At 30.0% G+C, this 21,132-nt stretch overlaps 1 protein-coding gene across 2 annotated transcripts in view; it reads left to right on the top strand.

Annotated features, from left to right (window-relative positions):
• LOC105249654 overlaps positions 1-21,132 on the top strand; it is a 47,251-nt gene that overhangs the window by 8,770 nt on the left and 17,349 nt on the right. The window contains exons 1-2 of one of the 2 annotated variants that reach the window (XM_011255292.3): positions 20,111-20,123; positions 20,940-21,004. In XM_011255292.3, coding sequence (XP_011253594.1) covers positions 20,962-21,004 — 43 coding nt within the window. In that variant the 5' untranslated portion in view covers positions 20,111-20,123; positions 20,940-20,961. Of the gene's footprint in view, positions 1-20,110; positions 20,124-20,933; positions 21,005-21,132 lie in introns of those variants that run through there. The other variant, XM_011255284.3, reaches the window with a different exon arrangement.

Below are 21,132 nucleotides of genomic sequence, written 5' to 3'. Positions count from 1 at the left end.
ATCTAAAATTCTCTCGAAGGCATTTGTTATATGTTTTCATCCGAGTGATATTATTTTTACGTCTGTTGTTCCAACGTGTGCTTTCTCGATGTCATTGTTTGTAATACCGAGCACAATGAGTCATTTCATTTTACAATCATACGGACAGAGGCTGTCTCGTTGAAGAGATGAGGGGAGGGAGCGGGCGTCGGAATTAATGCTTATTGCGACGATACGTACACATACAGGCGTACACAGTATACGCCGTATGTCTGATTGAGCTCGAAACCAATTTCGAACCAATCAAAGTTTGTGAGGTCGTTGACGACGTATGTATGTTGTATTTACGGTACGTAAGGGACATGGAAATACGGCCCATTGTGGTTACAGTGCGCCGACTTGATCGCATCCGGGAATGGAAGCCTTGCAAATTGGAGCAACTTTTGCTATTATATGGAGCAGCTACGTCTTCGATCGTTCCTGTTTCCCATATAACGCTGATAATCCGGGCAAGCTTAAACAGCGGCAAACCAAATTTAATTTTTCCAAAGAGATTATAACAATGATATTAATTGTTTAATCATAATTAATTAAATATTTTATCAATTAAGAAAAATTATTAGTTGTAAAAATCACTCTATGTTTGACAATGAGCAATAATATTTGCAAAAATATAAATTGGATTTTAGGATATTAATAGATACATTAGATTTTAGAATAATTATTTTTATTATTTGAAATTTTTGTAAAACTTTTGAATTATATTCGTTAAGTTTGAAAATTTCGGACATATATTTTGCATGATAAAGTTTTTATTTTAAATGAGTAGAAGTTTAGTGCTCGAAAGAGGCTATATTTGAGGTACGTGCTCCATCGATTTTAGCATTTTATACATATATTTTAAAGCACACACATGTGCAAACATTATAGTTTTATAGAGTGTAGCTGTCATGTGCGACTGTACAAAATATTCAAAAGAAAAATTCTGCTTCCTGGCTGCGGATCAAGGGCAGATATGAATTATTAACGAGCGAAATATCGAAGCGAACAATCGAAGACGATATATTTCGATAAATAATTTTGCGGTTGTTCTCGTTTTGCCTTGAAAAATATAATGAACAATAATTCTTTGACATTGACAGTTATCTAGCCTTGTCACATACAATATTGCCGTCTGATAATCAATGACATTCGAGTTAATGTGTCATTGGAAGAAGTCGACAGTCAATATACGACGTAACAATCGATCTCGCTTTACAAAATAAATATAATGCGCTTTGTAAAAATATATATTTCAATATTTAATTATTACATTATGATCTTTATACATTACGATTGTTAACGGTTCTATTATCAATCATCTAGTATCAATTATTTATTGTAATTTGAGTAAAACATATTAGTCGGAAGATCGATCGGAGCGCTAATCTATAATGCATTAAACACTTTACGTGGGCGGGTGAGCTTATAAATAATTTCATCGAAGCAACGAAGATATAGATATACATATAACGGGTCGTGAAATATTGACGGAACAAATTCTGCCTGTTGAACTGACGTTATAGACTGGAAACTTGGATTTATACTAATTCCGCGTTGACTCAATATTCACAATATTGCCTATCCATAATATAATATAGACCAAACTTTAATGTGGAAAAGAAAAAGAGACGCAGCTAACGAATCGGTGATCTAGAATCGATTAATTCAAGTTTTCGATTCAGTAAGCGACGATTATTCACATGAATGATGCAGTGGAAGAAAAGAGAGAGCGATCGAAATATTTCAACGGAATGCATAATGAGTTTAAATAAAGATTTAAATTTCATAAATTTCAAGATCACTAATTTTTATTTCTCAAACACCAATAATCGCTTAAATATTCAGGCACCCGTTTAATGGCTGGCACTTAATGGACTAGTTACTCATTTGACAAGTTTAATGATCGTCTTTCGTAATAAACTGATAACAGACTTAGCGGACGAAATTTACATGTATAACGGGCTACGGAAAATGATCATTTATAGCGGGACATTAGCGTTAAATGTAATTTTGTAGCGATTTTTTCCTTGCGACATAATGCGTCATTCGTAACATTAAGCTAACCTTGCGAGGGCACAGATGGGTGTAAAATCTCATCGTGATCTGCAAAAAGTTCTACAGGCTGTGATTGTAGGAAAGATAATAAGAACAATGTGTTTGTTAGTATAAATGTCAGTATAAATACTTGCAGCTTTATTTACTGCACCTGCTTATTTACTTAATGTTGTACAGAGAAAGAGAGAGAGAGAGAGAGAGAGATCTACAGAGAGATTTCTACTTTTTCTATGCTCTTTGTAACGTGCTTATAATTATAACTTGTTTGTTGTATAATTTGCTTGTCTTTCTGTGTTTTTGTATTCTTTTGTGTTTTTAAAATTTATCGATTTATCCCCATTTCTGTTTTTCTTCTGTAAATACTTAAAACACTTTCTAACTTGGCTTTTCTATGTAAATTACATAGAGACTTTCGCAAGTGCATTATAAAAGAGATATTTCTTATAATTCTCTAATTCAATTGATTTAATATAAAAAGGAGAAAATCAAGATTTTCATGAAAAATTTCAATAAATGATTTATTTTCTCGTTTTATTTTAAATCAATTGGATTGAGAATTATAAGAGAAATATCCCTTTCATAGTAAATGCACTTGCGAAAGTCTATTCATTTCAAAGATATTCGTCATCAATGTGCATATATTGATTCGTGTGTGCATGAACGCTCTTTATTATTTTCTCTCTCTTTGTCTCTCTTTTTTTCTCCTTCATGCATGCGATGTTAATCGAAGCGATGAATCAATACGTGCATACGCGATTAAATACATCGCCTTTATATAGCGAGGAGGCCGCAACCTTTCACGTTAGAATAAAGTGGCGCGAGATCATTGTCATGCCCTCTCGCATAATGATATGTATCAAACCTTGTGTGTTTCTCTCCGTTTGCATCATCGTTATTCCAGTAAATAACATCTGCACCACGCGGACAAAGAGTAACGAGTAGTAGTCGCGACTTGTGTAATGGCATTAAATGTCAGGTCAAGAGACTGGCGAGGAGAGCCGGTCGAACCTATGCGAGCGCAGCCTCTCCGTCTGCTTTATTTCTAATTTAGCATACCTGTGCGAACGTGGCGCACCTATTCGCCATCATTCTCCACGAGTGCACCTGCACCTGATCGGTGCAATTCGAATTATGTTCATCTGGGAGAGCTTTTATCGCGCGGTCAAAGAAAATTTTGCGAAATATGCCGTGGGAATCTTTGTTCGGTTTCTCGTTTATTCACAGCATACAGAGATATTACGAGAGAAGTAGAAATTTGAATTAATTAAATTAATTAGGAATCAACTTAAAGAGGAATTCGACGGATATTTATTTAAGAAAATTTTAAAAATAATAGATTTCTCTATTATAAAAGTTGACAAAAAATTTCAATTCAACTATCTATTTATATGAAAGATATAAATTATTGAAATTTATTATAACGGTAAACATTGCATACAGTTAGAATATATCACTCGATGCAGGTTAACGTTTTTTTTTATTATTTCGATCAAGCTACTGAAATTGAAATTGCTCTTGGCTACATTTTTATAGTAATAATATTTTTTCCAATATTTTTTCATGATTTTTTTGTATCATACAATTAAAATCATGGTAGAATTATTATAAGAAATTTAATATAACATCATATTTACAATTTTAAAATCAAATTATATTCTATAAAGCAAATTTTTTAACTTATAAATTAATTATTAAACTTATAATTCAAAAAATAAAAGTGTTTTGCGCAATATCAAATTCATGAAGCTTGAAATGTTATATTTAGTAAGTTTTAACGTAGCTGATCCATATAAGTTTAACATCTTTAGGAAATATTCAATATATAAAAAAATATATCTAATTAAAAATAAGAACAAATTAAAATTAACTTTAAAAATATCTTTAACAAGTATGATTTAAAGCTTATAATTAATTTGTTTTTTGTTTTATGTCACTTGCAGGATGAACTGAATTTTAAAAATCAATAAAAGTTAAAATTAAATTTACTTGACGTCTTTTAAAAATATTAATTCGATATTATAACAAGTGATATAGTTTTATTGTCCACGAAAAATAACACAGGTTATACTGAATATTTATGTGACATATGTGAAATTTTTTTTTAAATATGTTTTCGTAAAAACAATTAATTTTAACTTTGTTTAGTGAGCATTTTATGTACATAGAAACAAACGTAATTGATTTTCTCTCCAAAGAAAAACAAAGATAATTAAAGCACTTTTGTATATAGCTGATATTTTTTATTGCGCGCAAAACAGTCGACGGAAAAGCTAATTGAGATATCGGAAAAAATGTAGGAGGTAAATTGTGGTGTTAACAACAATTATACAGAGATATCACAACACATATTCAATTAACAATATGTTATCCTTTCAACCTTTAACTCTATAGTTTATTGTTCAGAGCGCAGTAAATATTTCTATCATGTGTAGAAATAATTTTATAGATAAAATATAACAAATATTTTATGTGACTTTTAATTTAATTAATTTCGAAAATACTGCGCAACATTTTTGCATATATGTAGTTTTACAAAAAATGTATATTGTTAAGAAAAATTTTGAAAGTCTAAAATTATATTATATTTATATCTAATTATTTTCAATGTAAGATCATTAATAATAAAATAATATCTTTTTTAATTTTCTTTATCAAATTTCTATTTTTTTTTATTAAAAGGCTTCTAAAGAATTTAAGGGATATAAAGAGTTAAAAGTTAAAAGGATTCCTTGCGGTGCAACATGTATACGGAGAATACAAGCTTAGATTTTACATCACCGTAAACCCATATTTTCGTTATATTTTTGCTTGATATACGTTCAAAAGAGGAATTTTCTATAGGATGCAGTTTCCACGGAAGATTGCATAAGAAACGATTGCATATCTTATTTCTTATATGCAATTTCTTTCTTTTACGTCACATAAATTTTAACTTTTCTTTCGTGAACAAAGGGAATCATTTATATGCTATCTCGTATATACGTAAGTATTATCACTATTAACTTAAGTTATACACAAATATATACACAATAAGAGAATCATAATAAGTTATATACATCTATAAATACATAGATTACGATGCGTCTTTCTCTCTCTTTTTATCCTATATTTTATTCTCATTGATTTTATATAAAATTACCGATAATGTATATCGAAGATTTATTAATAAAATAAAAATATACGCGATACATTCTCGCGTAAAACTCTCTCTCGTTTACGATATTTACCTAAGCAGGTTTATGTTATAACGTAATATTAGTTTGTTAGTATTAATTAAATTTTCTCATATACATAATCCCATTCGCAAAACAGTTGGAGCAACAAGGTTACGCAAGTTGTTTCTCGGATTTCTTCACTTGAGAACGTCACTTTTAATTTAATGAAAAATTCTCTCTGCATAATAATAAAACGGGGAGCTTGGAATGTCTTTAGAATTATTTCTCGCCATTAGAAATTCTTGCTTTTTATCTTCCTCGTCTTGTGATGCCAGTTAATTAAAACATTTTATGTACAATTATAATTGCACTTAACTAAAGTGAGAATTTTCTCAATTTTCAAATGAAATTCTTCCTCTTCTCGCCTTCAATATTGATGCATCTCAATGGGAGTTGCAGCGCCTTTGGGAGTATCGAGAATGGTTAGAAACGTCCAACTTTTCTTGAAAATTGCGAAGCACATATATTTTATTTAAAGCTAGACTGATATATGCTCCGTTTTTTCGAGAAAAAACTGCAAATGTTTTTACTCAAGGAGTATTAATTTTAGAAATTTATAAAAATAATTATCAGTATTTTTTTATATTATTTATTGCATTATTTGAAATTTAATTTTTAATATTGCCAATAATAATAATTTTAAGTATATAAAAAATATTAAATAAAATTATATTTTTAAAGAAAGTATTATATATTATTATAAGTTGTTATGATTATTTTAAATAAGTTGTTATTTTAATTCTTTTTAATAAGTAACATTTATTTCGAAAGTTTTAGTTTAAAAATGGATAATTTTATACAATATTAATATTTTTTATCATATTGCGAAAAAAATCTTGAAAATATAGCACATTCTTTTCTACACATGAATCCTTTCTTGAGTTAATTATAGATATGTACATATAGGTCATGCGAGAGACCTTTCTTTCCTGGTAGTTTCCCATTTCCGGTTTTCTTAAAAGTTTTACAAACTAATATTAGTTCTTTTGAGTTGCTTTGATATGAATCAATACCAAATTTCCGGTGTAATACATGCACCTGTGTAAAATTATAAGTAACTAAAAAGAAAGTAGCAACGATTTTTTATTCTGTAGAATTATTGTCACATGATATCTTTGAATTTTCTCGAAAAAATGTTTAGTTTGCGTGACTTCTTTTAATTTTAAATAATATAAAACAAAAAATAATACATACGCGTTTTAATGTTAGATTAAATTGTTATATTTTATCGATCGCGTGAATATTGCTTTTATTTAATATGTCAAATAAAAGAGTTGTAAACAGGATTACCCGCTTAAAATCTTATTTTTACTGTTGCCAATTTATTGGGAAGTCTGAGTCATCTAGAAAGTCATTGCACTTACCTGACTTTACTTTATGAGATTTCGCTACTCGGGAGCACAAATGTCAGAACTGCTATGATAAGATAAGGCAATGTAATAAACTGCTTTTATGTTTTTGACAATTGGATTATTTTACAAACTGCAACGACTCAGTCAACTTTAATTAACATCGTATCTGATTGCATTATAAATAATATCAGATTTCATTCAATATTAATTAGCGTGTAATTTTTTTTTTTTTCAAAACAATTATTACAATATAATTCAAGCAATCTGGTTCTTTATTAATACATATGTACAGTGTATATATTGTTATACAAATTATCGTACTAGAAATATTTTCCTATCCTTAATTTTCGATTTTTAATATATATGGATTTTATTATAATGTTTTTTTTATATAAATGCACATCGAGCAAGATGAACGACTAGTTATTCATGTTTGTCATCCGTGTTCGATTTTTGCGTTGTTGATCGGTTTGAAAGCGACTGGCAAGTCGCCGTGGCACACATTACGTGTTATGGCCGTACGTGTTAAGGAGAAGCCGGAAGCGTCTATTTTCAATCGCGCGTCAACCACGTCCGGCAATTCTCTATATTAGTCTATACTATTCGAAAGATTCCGTCGTGATTTGTCACGTGAATATATATACGCGCGCGCGCGCCCTATTAAATCAAACACATTGAAGTGGACGGTTATCTCCCTCGCAGATTAACACAATAACGTCGCTAGATAATCCTCTTATTAGGGCGCCAATTTGGTACTCGCTGCCATGAGGCAATGGTTGTCGTTAGATTAAAAGTATTAAAACGTAACAAGCATTCAATTACTGGTACAACTTAATATTATATAATAATGTAATTTATAATATTAATATATTTTATTTAATAAGAAAAAAAATATATATTTTTAAATGGCATTAAATATTATTTTTTGTACTCATACAAATGTTATTAATTAATACAACACATAATATTACACATAGCACAATATTACGAATTAAAATTATATAGAGTTTTATAAAAATCATTAGCAATAAAATACAACCTAAAATTATTAAAATATTTTACATTAGTTTCTTGTTATATTAATATAATAATTGCAATAAGAAATATTGAAGTATTTTAAATATATCGTCAGAAAGCATATATTTTACAGCATTTCAATTTAATATAATTATATTTTATAAAAACTGTTCTATAATTTCTATTATTTGAAAACATAGAATAATTTAAGCTGCTCCAGATTTTTAAGAATTATATATATATTGTTTTATAATCGAAATATATTATACATATATTACAGTCTTCACGAATCAAAGAAAGGTACTAAGCATTCACTTTAGCGAGTAAGTAAAAAAAATAGCTAATTTCCATCATATCGAGCACTACTGGCTGCGCGTCTCACGTTTCTCTGTAAAAAGAAGTTGCAATTGACAAGATCCCGTTACTAATTACGTCATCGGTATCACTGGTCGTTATTATTGCCTTTGTCATATTATGATTGTTCAGTTTAATTGCAACGTGGAGAAATGAAATCGCACGACGAGATCGGCTTGGTCAACCGCAGTTGAGCTCTCGTACAATTCAATATGTCGTCACAACGAAATGTTTTGCAATTTGTCGGAGTATATTGCCGCAGAGGCGCAATCATAACTAGGTATTATCGTTTCGTTCAAAAAAATCTCTATTAATACCATTGGAATAAATTTTTAAAGCAAGATTTTTTTTGTTTGGCAAAGTGAAAGAATTCGTATTTCAGACGAGAAAATATGTTCCATTTTTTTTGCGAATTTTTTATTATATGATTAACCGCAATTTTTGATACTAAATTTTAAAGCGATACTTTTATAGCATATTCAATATAGATTCATATATTATGCTACAAGTTGAATGCTTTTTTATAATAAATTTTTATTTATAATAAAAAAATAATAAATTTTTATTTATAATAAAAAAATAATAAATTTTTATTTATAATAAATTATTATACATATATTTTTACGGAATAGTAATAGTGTATAATGAAATACGAGATATATTATTTTCGCACATTAAGTACGGACGTTTTTTTGCAAAAGGAAGTATTACATAAATGATCAAATATGTTTAAATATTTAAATTAAATTAGAAATAATATTGTAATATTCAGTGTACTAACATATTATCTTTATTGTACGTAGAAAAATTGACGTGAATTTTTTTGAAAGCTTTATGTCTTCGTATTATACGCAATTATAAATAATATATAAGAGGGTTATAACATAAAATTGATATTTAACATCTCTAAAAAATACATGATTGCAGCGAGCTGATATGAAAAAAATATGTGCGGGTATAATTACTATTGCAGCTACTACTCGTAATTGCTTTTGAAATAATTGTATTCGTACTGACCTAACTTTTTATAATTAAACTCTTTTTGCTTTTTATTTTTATTTGCTCGCAAACGTGGGAGAGAAATTCAAAATGTTTAAATTTTTTCATTTAGATACATCTGACACAGATGTATAATTACGTCATAATAAAATAAAAATTTTTTTTGATAAACGAAAAGCTACGAATTTATGCGCCATTTTTTCAATTAATAACGACATTTCAACAAATATACATATATGCGCTTTTATGAATCATGACGCGAGAGTCGTATTCGAGAATCAAGCTTTAGAAACCAAGCTTTGCTTTTCGAAAAATATTATGGATACTATCAATTTAAATGCTGTTGTCTTAAACTATAAGCATAATATTTTACTAACAGCGTATTCATTATGCATGCGATAATATTACATCCTATAATATTTACCTACACGATGGCTAAACTTTTGAAAAATAATTAAGCACGGATATATAATCATTGTCGCAAAACTTTGTTCAGCGATATTTTTTTTCGTGTTAAATTAATATTTAATTTAAAAGAATGCTTTATACACTATGTGTTGCTACGCAAATATATATGTTTAAAGATTATTATTATTTATATATTATATATTATATTATATTTTATTATACCTTTTTATTTTTATTTTTTAATTATGTTTAGCTATAATATTCTACAATATATTATTTACTATATTTATGCATGCATGTGTTGCAAAAAAACTAATGGAGATAGCATGCAAATAATTTAATTTTATTAATAGTTTATAATTACGAAAAAAACAATAGATGCGCTTGCGTATTAATTAATTTACATAAAATTAATATTGCGGCCAGCATAACATCTGGAAGCTATTAAATTTCAATGAAATCATGTACTATAGATCTTGATTGCATCGTGGCTGTTGTGTGTTACGATTAATTCGACTTTCACTGCTTCGCAAAAACGAAATCGCACTTCCGGATGGATATTGCGCGCTATGCTCTTTCCTTAATATCAATAATAGCACGATCAAAATAATTATTTTTTAATGTTATACTAGAAAACAAATTAAAAATTGATTAAAGAAGATTGCTATATTAACTTTTTGTTCACAATAAAAGTATAACACAATTTCTGAAATTTAGAAGAGGTAATTAAAAATCTGGAGATCGAATAAATTTTATATTAATCTTTTTTATTTTTAATGATATATTTTTTAATTTTTTAATCAATAATATATCTTGGCTTTTATATAAGAAAAATAATTATATTAAATAATTATTATCACAATTATAGATTAATAAATAATATGTACATCTGATTTATGTACATACATATATATATATATATATATATATATATATAATATAAATTAATAGTAAATAATATTATAGCTTAAAGTTGTGAGAAAATTTCTCTGAGTATTCAAATGCTCTCTATAAAAGCAGATTTATGATGCTGACATTCAACACTCTTGCTCAGCACGAATTCTAATTGTCGGTTGTTCTTTAAATATCCAGTGGGCGGATACGCCGGTGTAGCAATAAACATGAATGTCTAGCATTATAGAGCAAAGGGTATCTAGCGATAATAACGAGGCATGCCGCGATTAATCGCGCGATTCAGCTCCGCGGAAACATCCTGGGAACATTTTCCACGGAGCGACTGTCGACGTGACGGCTTCGCGCGAACAATGCTCTCTCCCTGTACCAGTAATTCGCGGTCCCCATTGCTATTTTGCAATTTGCTTTCGCGCAACGTGAGTGACGTTACTCGCCTGTGACACAATGAAACGTCGGCCTTATGGAAGATCGTATTACAGTGTTGCTTCTAATTAACAGCAGCGCGAGAAGCGAAAGGAACGCTGGCAGAGAAAGAGAGAGAGAGAGAGAGAGAGAGAGAGAGAGAGAGAGAGAGAGAAAGAGAGAGAGAGATAGGGTACGTGTATCAGGATCAGATGTACATTCAGTATTAATAAATTAGTTAAATTGAAATTTTGTATTTTAGGGACTGAATAATGAGATGGATTTTTCAGTTTTTTTATATCCCATAACGTTTTATAGGAATAACAAGTATAATTTAACTCTTTATACAAAGAGATGAAATCTGCACTGATCCATGTAAATCATATTTTAAAGATATATAAATATTGGATAGAAATTTTTATATTTGTTATTAAAAAGAAAACATAAAATTATAGTTTAATAAAGTTTATTCTTCTCTAGAAAGATAGAAAATGTGTATGTATATTTTATTTTGTATATAATTTCAAAACATTAGACTTTAAAACTTTTAATATTCAAGTTTTTTGATATTATCTGAGTGCATTAATATACATATGAAATATACATATTATAAATATATATCTGTACATGATACGTGTACATGATACGTTTGAAAACATTTTCTGTTAATTAATAATTTTATAATTTTATATATCTCTTTAAAGAGTACCTTTATAGTATTGAAAGAAAAGTGACATTGTAAATGTGGAATACAATGTGTGTTCGCGCGCGCGCAAGTATTTCTATTACCATAATAATAAATATAAATATTAATATATAAATATGTAAATATAAATATAAATAAATATAAGTAAATAATAATAAATAAATATTCTCATATTCGTATTCATTATTATAAATTCATTAATATAAATTTATTATTATAAATTCATTAATATAAATATTTATCAATATATAAATATGTAAATATTTCGCGTGTGTATATCGAATTGAAAATTCTCGTCTCACCGAAATTGTGTCAATTTCAATTCCCGAGTCATCTCAGGGACGTATGAATAAGATAGTACGTATATAGAATTTAGATGCGTTCTAATTTGCATATAAAATCTGATATACTTTCTCACAGCGGAGGCAAACATTCTCGTGCGACACGGCGTGACCTAACAGGCAGCAAACAAACTAAAGGAGCATAATGGGACGTCATTGTTCAGCAACGCAAGACAAGGCCGTGACTCGTCATTGGATAATTGGACACTCGTATTCGTATTCTCGTACCCGTATTTGCGCATTGGTGCTACCGATGCAAGGATCATCGTGACACGATGGCTCTACGGAACAATTCAATCCTCGCGGAATGCTCGACATTAAGAATATTGAATAAATAGGAGAGTAATTTTAAAAAATGGAACGGCCGAGATGTCATTCAGATGATTGTGCGATAGCATATCTTTGCGATATCAGTAATTATCTGATAACGTGACGTCATTCCATTGCAAGGATAAAAGAAAACATATTTTTGATTTCGATTAGCTAAAGATATCTTCAGATATACAAAATATACTATAGATAAGGTCACAATTTAAATGATTATAAAAAAAAATATGCTATGAAGCTACTATCTCATATAATCATAAAAGATTAATTTAAAAAATTAATTAAAAAAATTTATAATTATAAAAGATTAATTAAATTCAAAGAGATATAATTTGTGAAAATTGCGCAGAAATGAGAGAGAAAGAGAAAAATTATATGATTTATCTCAGATATACACATTCTTTTTATTCATATCCGCTTATATATCTATTATTGCTCGCATTATTTAAATTTATAACAAAATGTGATATATTAATACATGTATCGGTTTCTCAAGTTACGAATTTTATTTAACGGAAACGTGTTTTTTCAACATGTGCAGTTGGATTCTACTTAATGAGGAAAGCAAAAGGGGCAACACGATAGACTTTCATAAACTTAGAGCACCTGTTTAAACGCGGCACTCGACCGGGAACTTTCGGAGCAGTTAGCCGATCGTTTATACTTGCAATCGAGCATTACAGTTGAACTAACTTTAACGTGGATTTAGCGATCGAACGGAAATACGTCGGTCGAGCAAACACGAAGACGGTAGACGCTTCTTCGACATTTCAGCCAATAAAGAAAGAGAGAAAAATAAATCATTACAACGTTTTAGAGAGTGATGCAATGTATTCCTCTACTGGTGTTGCCAGATGAACCAGAAAATAGAACGATTGCCGTTTCCTCGCCTATGATCAATGGAAAACACTCGCTATTGCCTCCACAAAAAAAGGATTTTTAGAATGTTTAATAAAAGTTTTTTCTGCTTCTCTCTCTCTCTCTCTCCATAAACTTGATTTATTTAAAAAAGGAGATTTAAAGAAGAATGAAAAGTTTGAAAAATATAGTTTTTGCAAAATTGTGATAAAACTTAAATTTTATCCATTTTTTAAGTGAAATTTCTTTAAAGAATGTTGTTTACAAAATAGAAAACAATTATAAAAAAGCATGTAAAGATAATTTCTTCAAATTTCTCTTAGAAGTGTAATGATAAATATTTCAATTGTTATTATTTAAATAATCAAGTAAATTAAATTATAAATTATCTTACAAGTTTAAAGATCTCCTGAATGAAAATAATACATGTGTTCAGTTCTAATTATCTAATACAGAAAAATTAATAAACACAGAGAATGAAAATTTATATACAAACTTGAATAGACTTACAATTTCGTTTTTCTTGATATCAGTAACGATTATAAAGTAATCTACTAGACTCGATATCTGCGTTCAGTTTTTCTAATTCCCATAATGATTTACAATTTCAAAACGCACTTGCAGATTAATTTGCACCGCGATGTTTCCGCGTAACCATATCCGTAAAATGCGACGCATAATTGCTCATCAATGCAAATTCGTCGCAACTGGCAGCACAAACGCGAGTGGAAATGCGGGGACAAACAATGGAAGCCGGCCGTGAACGAATGAATCGATATCCGAGTATCGTTCCGTCATCGGTTGACATTCACGTTGTAGCATCTCGTTGTTGAGAATTCAATTGACAGCACTCGCAGGCCACTCCCGCGTACGCCCTGTGGTTTTATTTTACCGTATTTTGCAACGCGTGTTTTGCAATGCGTAGCACATCGTCGTTACGAAAATGATTCTGCGTCGATTCTTGCTCGATGTCGTATCGTCGATGTACGATCCGCACCGAGTGTAATTACATTCAATGAATTTATATATCGGTGCTCGAGCACACGGATTCTGCAAGCTATATTTTTATGCTCGAGCATTCTGCAAGCTATATTTTTATTAATTTCATGTTTTTTTGTTCATAATTGAATTACGCGGGAAATATTTCCCCTAATTGGATTACATGGCGCATTCGATTGAAATTAAAATTAATCAAGCTTTAGTCGCGTATTCGTTCGCGATTTATCTCATATTTCATATCGCTCGTTTAAAATATACATATATTAAATGTATTCAAATAGAAATATTTTTTTAAAATAATTTTTTGCGGAATTTAAATAACTGACAATTTACATATATCCGATTATATTCGTGAAGGTACGCAGAGAAAAATATATACTGCATTCGAGTAAATGTTATTTATTTTAAGTATGTTAGTAAGTTTGCATATCCGCAAATATATCATAAGCATTAAATTTAATTGAATATATTCTGAATTTTAACAAGTGTAGTATTTTAATCGAGAATATTAGTTGGCGTAAAATTTACTTTACGATATTCTTGAAGGGAAAATAAATTCTTCTTTCGAGTACATGATAATGAAATTTTCTAACACTTGTGATGAATATATTTTAAGACTATTATCAAGAATATATTTTTTGTTAAAGAAAACTACTTAAAAAAAGAAAAATGAACTGAGCAATTGCTTTTCTCGGCAGTAGAGTGATATTTTTCTCTCTGTGTACTTATATTTTAAAAACTTGGCAAGAACACATCAAGAAGGCAATTGTCGTGCGTTCTTCTCTCTAGACATCCGGGCATCTCTTTATCTTACGCCACATCTCGCAAATATTAGTTGCAACAAAAAAATCCGCTAACACCGTTGGACCAAACAGGTTTTCCTTCGTCCTAGCACCCGCTCCGCGGGTCACAGAGCGCGAAGGCATCGCGACGGACGTTAAAGTTAGTGGAGCATACAGCGCGTCGTATCCGGCGAAACATCATGAAGCGAACAACCGCGGCCGACAATGAAGCACCAAGGGGGAGGAACAGGTGGTCACGCATCGCTAACTCACCATGCTTGAGACCGATGGTTTTTTCTCAGAGACGTGCCCGGTCAAGCACCCTCGGTGCGGGAATGCAAATTTACCGAGGTAAAACTACACAAAAGAGAGAAAGAGAGAGAGAAAGAAAGGAATGATTTCTAACACTTTTCCCTCGTGAAAAAAACAAGCATATTAGAAGCAAAACAAATTGTTTTCGTCGTAAAAAATCGTAAGAGGAAAGGAATGTGTGAGCATCAGCACGCAATTTAAGTAATATCTTTCGCAGAACTTTGCTGAGTATTTTATATAATTATTTTATATAATTTTTTTTTGATATTTTTGTGTTATATAATTTTTTTTATTTCTTTATTTTATATAATTTTATAATTTCTTTTTATAATTTTTTATGATTGTATATTTTATGTTTATATAAATGATTATATTTTAATGAAGCAATAACAATCGAAATGCAAATCGTATATTCTTCTCCAAAGTGAAGTTCCTTTTATAAAGGGAGCATCTCTTACTTAAACTTGCGAGTGTCACGGATAAGAAGAAGAAAATTTAATGTTTCTTGAAGTTACATCGAATGTCGTTAAAAGCGGAACTTCTCGTCGTGGACTTTTCGTACTTTACGACTTTGGTAGATTTGAAAATCTTTGAATTTTACTACGAGTATCTAGGACGATGTTTATGAGTTTCGTTATGACTCTTAAGAAAAATATGCGTTTATAAGGATGCCGCAATGGGATATAAAAAAACACACTCGAGATACGAGTTTCTCCTGTTTTTTTTCGCGAAAATCATTTTTCTTTATTAAATAAATGCAGAATGCAGAGTGTTCGCTGATAGAAAAATTGATTGAAAATGATTGAAAAACTTGATTCGTGTCAAACCTTGTGACCATCGATGTTACGTCAGAGTTTCGCGAAATTAAAACGCGATCCTTACGCAAATTTACGATCGACATCCACGAGTTTCCGAGAGAAAGTATACGCTGGAAAAATTTACACGAACAAATTACATCCGAGTATTCCTTTATGCAACGATGAATCCTTAACTAGCCGCGAGTCACTAGTAGTTCTGTTAGCATGTAAATGAAGGAAGTTGAGCAACACAAATCCGCAGACTCATGTATACACCTGGGAGACATTGTATCTGGAAGAACAGGAAGACGAGACGGGAAGTAATTTATATATATTAGATCGTCGAGAAATGTGTTTCAACGATGACGATGGATTAGTTCAACGCCGGTATACATAGCTCTTGGCATTTTCGCTGCTTTTCACAACGTATATCATGCAGCTGAGAGAAAGTACAGCGTTTTTCTCCGTCGCTCTTTTCACTTATGGAAACCTCCACATCTAAACCGAAGGTTTATCTTTAACCTTCGTTCATGATTTAATTTTATATGCATGCACTGATATTGCATATAAAACTTGAGGCAAATATGAAATCCTGCGTTGTGTCTTAATAATTTCCATTTTCTAAATTAAGAAATAAATAGATAAATATAATAATAAATAAAAATCGCGTTAATTATATCAAAGAAATTCCCTGCATCTGAATAATTTCTCTGAGCGTATTTTTTCTAGCTTTTTTTTATCATTTTATGAACGTATAAAAAATATAAAAACAATTTGAAATTTGAAAAACACAACTTATATGTATATTTATTACATCAACAGATTTATTCAATTTGAAAAAAATATTGCAATAGATGCGCGTTGTGCGATACGGAGAATAAATCGCTACCGTGATTCATACAGCTCGGCATTTAAAAGAATTATAGCAAACTTTCTACTATCTCCCGATACGTTTCACGTTCCGGAGAAACGTGAATAGCGTGGCCCAATTCGCGAAATCGACGAAAAAAGATTTTTCGTGACGGAAAACGGAAAAGCGCTTCAATCAGCGGAGACAAAGGATGCAAGATCGGCTGGAAAATGCATCCTTTATATATCCCGCTTTTTGCCAGGGACTGCTACTGAACCATCATCCATTGTACGCTTACGACGGGCTAATCTAGCAGTAACGTAAGCCGAAAGAGTGACGGTATTCATCATAATGCAATTAATAGAAAACAAAAGTTACTAAGTATTTATAATTTAAAATGGTTTTAATTTAAAGTTTAAAAAGAATTTTAAATTTAGTAATATTGATTGATATCAGTACTGATATCAGTATTGTGTACTTTTTGTACACAAGTCATTATCTTGTTGTTTTATTTATTGTTTTAAATACACATATACTGCATTTTTCATTATATATTTTTTTCATTATATTTTTTCATTACATTTTTTTATTATATATTATATATTATTATTATTACATAAAATGTAATAAAAATCTTGTTATAAATTACATGAAATATTATCATTCTCTTTAAGCCACAATCATGACAGTTCATTCATTTGACAATTTTTCAACAATATTTAATCGATATTTCTTAACAAAAATATCATAAATAATTTTTCTGAAAACAAATATTTGCTGAATTTTTAAAGCTAATAGTCTGATTTTGACAATTCTCTATGTACAACGTGAAATATAAACAGATATCCATTTACCGAGATCCAAACGTGCATATAACAGGGTTCGTTGGGTTACAATAATAATCGTACAAACTCAACGTTCGATATTTGATCAATTTGGGTCACGATAAACAGTAGGATCCGAAGTTCCAGACAAACATTCAGAATTAGCATTCGACAAAACCGATACCCCTATTTTCCAATACACAAAGAAATATTCGATATACGAATGATTATGTACGAAATTATTGCACGAAGAGAGGACCTCCTGCTCCTCGGGGCGACAACCTAACTAATCTAATTGACGAGCCTTGAGGTCGACCTCCTTTGGTACCGCTGCTCTGGCTGAACGATGATCCCTGCAGGCTACATCGTAGATAGGATGATGTAGCGTACGAATCTCATACATACACGTATGTTGCGTTCGCATGACTAAGAGCAGCAAAGTACGTGTCGTACTTTGATGTCGTTCGCATTTGATGACGTGATCCTTTCATGCGTTAATTAATTGCGCGGAAACTTTCGAAATTCTTCATTAACCTCATCTCTCATGCGCGTCGAATTTATTCTCTATATTTACGTGTACCTTATAGAATATTTATCCCATATTATCTCGTTTATTTTACAAGATATAAAGTGTAGAATATTGGTTTTTTCCCCTGCATAAGAGCGACACGATTTTCTTTTTCCACATTTTCTTCTACGCAATATAATTTTCTTTGAGAGAGGAACACGACGACGGTTTTTGTTAGCTTTTTTTTTAAATTTTAATCTCCTCTATGTCCTTCTACAACGTTCTTTTCGATCTTAAACGATAATAATTTATGCTAGTCTGTATATTTAACTATTTATTAAAGAACGCAAGAAAATTTTTCCGTTAAACTGTTATTCTTTATAAAAGTAAGTACAAAAGAAAGAAATCTAAAGTTGAAGCTTTTCGAAGTAAATATCATATTCGAGATACGTAAAGTGATTTAAATAATGATAAAAGCAACCAAATCTCACATTTCTGCTGATTAGCTAAACGATATAATTAATTTGATCGCAATATAATTACATTGCAGACACACGCTTGTCTGCTCTAGCTAAGATAATGCGTGTTGACGCATCATGCAACTATTTTCCCATGCAATGTGCGTACGACGTAATTAAAGACATATAATTAAGACATGCATTTGCTCGAGACGCGCAAGATGCGATACGCTAGTTAATTGCACGCATCGTTAATTGCTCGAGTAGACAGATTCTATCATGAAACATAGGGTCTCGTATGTATTACGCCTTCATTCATGCAGTGATATTACAACTTTCAGTACCGTTTTACGATGCGTCGCTTATGTGAAATATTCTCGACACACCCGCAAAACTACCTATGAGATTTAATGGATGCTTTGGACACACTTTCCCAGGTGCTTCGCTCCTGAATTAATAAGGAAATGCGGTATAAGCTCTCTCTCACCACACGAGGTACCCTGAAACAAGACGATAAAATAGAATATGGTTTCATGAGGCAAAGATATAGCCCAGTTTATTAGAGCAATTTTCGCTCGTTGAACGAAATAATGATATATTTTACACGATTCACAGTGGATAATAAAATAAGTAGAAGCAAAATTTTTATATACATTTTACGCAGTTTTCTTACAATTTTAAATTAACAGGTTATGATGTAAAATAGAATTTGCAGGTTATGATGTAAAATAGAATTCCAGATAAAGAAAGGATTTTACATCAAATACTTATTTTAAAATATTTGATAAAGTAATCGAGACTTTTCGAGTATATTTAAATTAAAGATTTTTTCGTTTTCTTGATTATTAATCATTTTATCGTATAAATTGTTAACTTCTTTCTCAGCTTTAATATAATCTCATACAGACTTGTACGATTAATTCGATGTAATATTAATTTTCTTTTAGTAATTTCTTTTATAATTGATGCGTACTCCTTCAATATATTTACAGAGAACAGAGATATATAATAGAGATATATAATTGTACTTTCTATGATTACTTTCTACAATTAAAGTCAGATATGTGTTCAATACCTGCACACTGTTACAATGAATGCGTTCGTGCAGCAAACGAGGCGTTGAATAGCGGAATGTATCTCAACCTATATATTATAAAAATTAGATAATCACGATTTTAGATTTTCGTGCAACATTTTATTATCGATTAAATGTCCAAATTAGTGTGAAATTTTTTTGGTTAAATATACTTGCCTTTCTTACATTGCATAAATATATAATTTATATTGTATAATTAATACGTTATGTGGATAACATATAGCGTACACATATATTGTATACACATATATTGTATACACATATATTGTATACACATATATTGTATATAAACTTGTTTTTCAACTTCTATTACTTCTTTCATGAGAAATTGAATTTGAATTGATATTTAACTGTTTGAACGTAAACTCAGAAGAATATTGAAAGATCTATATCCTTGACCGAAATACTAAATCTTCGTACAACATTGTTGCAAACGCGAGATGAAAACTTTTAATAAAGCTTGCGCGCTGCATTGCGGTCTGGAGTTTTATGTTGTACTCCCTAAGGTAAGCAGGCTCGTAAACGAGGTCATCCTTACAATGTTGAAAATTGCGCCTGATTATACAGCGAATTGTATCCATTTCCAAGCTCTTGATCGACATCTTTCTCTTGAATTTTAATCAACGACGCATACATCATGCGCATACTGATACTGCTTTATAACATTCTATTTCACAAAATAAAATATCTATATAAGAATAGTCCTTTTTATTATAATTTTGATTACGTGTATCATTGCTAAGAATTTTTAAGTATGTTTCTCATAATTTTTTATCTTAACACAACTATTTTTATAAATGTAATAGCTATATATCTATAAAAAGCAAATATCATTATCAATTTTTGCTCAAAAACTTGATTACAATTTATAGTTTTATAAATATATAAAATTTTCGAAAATTTTGTTTATGTTTCATTTAATCTTATACAATTTACAGTTTTATAAATATATAAATATAATTTTGGAAAATTTTATTTATATTCATTTAATCTTATACACACACATATTGCATTTAATGATTTACATCATAAGAGTAATATTTGACAATTGCAAGAAAATATATAATTAAAATGTTTTGGATAAATATACTCCTGGTCAAAATTAACGCATAATTTTTTCTCCCTTTTTCTTTAAAATTTTTTATAAAATTTTCATACAATTTTTTTTTAAATTTAAATATATAGCTTTTAAAAAAAAGTGAAAAAAAATTATGCGTTAATTTTATCCAGGAGCATATTATAATGTCCGTTGTATTATACATATATTTCTATTTACATGGAACGAATAATACGCAAATGCAAAATGTAAAATAATATTGCAATAATATTTGTTGCAGAACGAGCGAGGAGGTCTGACAGACAGAGATGACTCACGGAAGAACGTCTATCTTCATATTGGGATGCATAGGTGAGTTTTAGTCGTCAAAAGACGCCATTTCGTTCCGCAAACCTTCTTCTTTATTTTTCACGAATGCGCGGGAGAAGTACAGGTCGCATCCGGAGTAACGTATATTATTTCGGAAAAAAGAAGCAGAG

This window comes from Camponotus floridanus, unplaced genomic scaffold (genome assembly GCF_003227725.1).
Source record: "Camponotus floridanus strain SB8 unplaced genomic scaffold, Cflo_v7.5 scaffold38, whole genome shotgun sequence".
NCBI classification, from domain to species: Eukaryota; Metazoa; Arthropoda; class Insecta; order Hymenoptera; family Formicidae; genus Camponotus; species Camponotus floridanus.
Note: the sequence above shows the minus strand (reverse complement) of the source record. Positions and strands in the feature narration are given on the sequence as shown.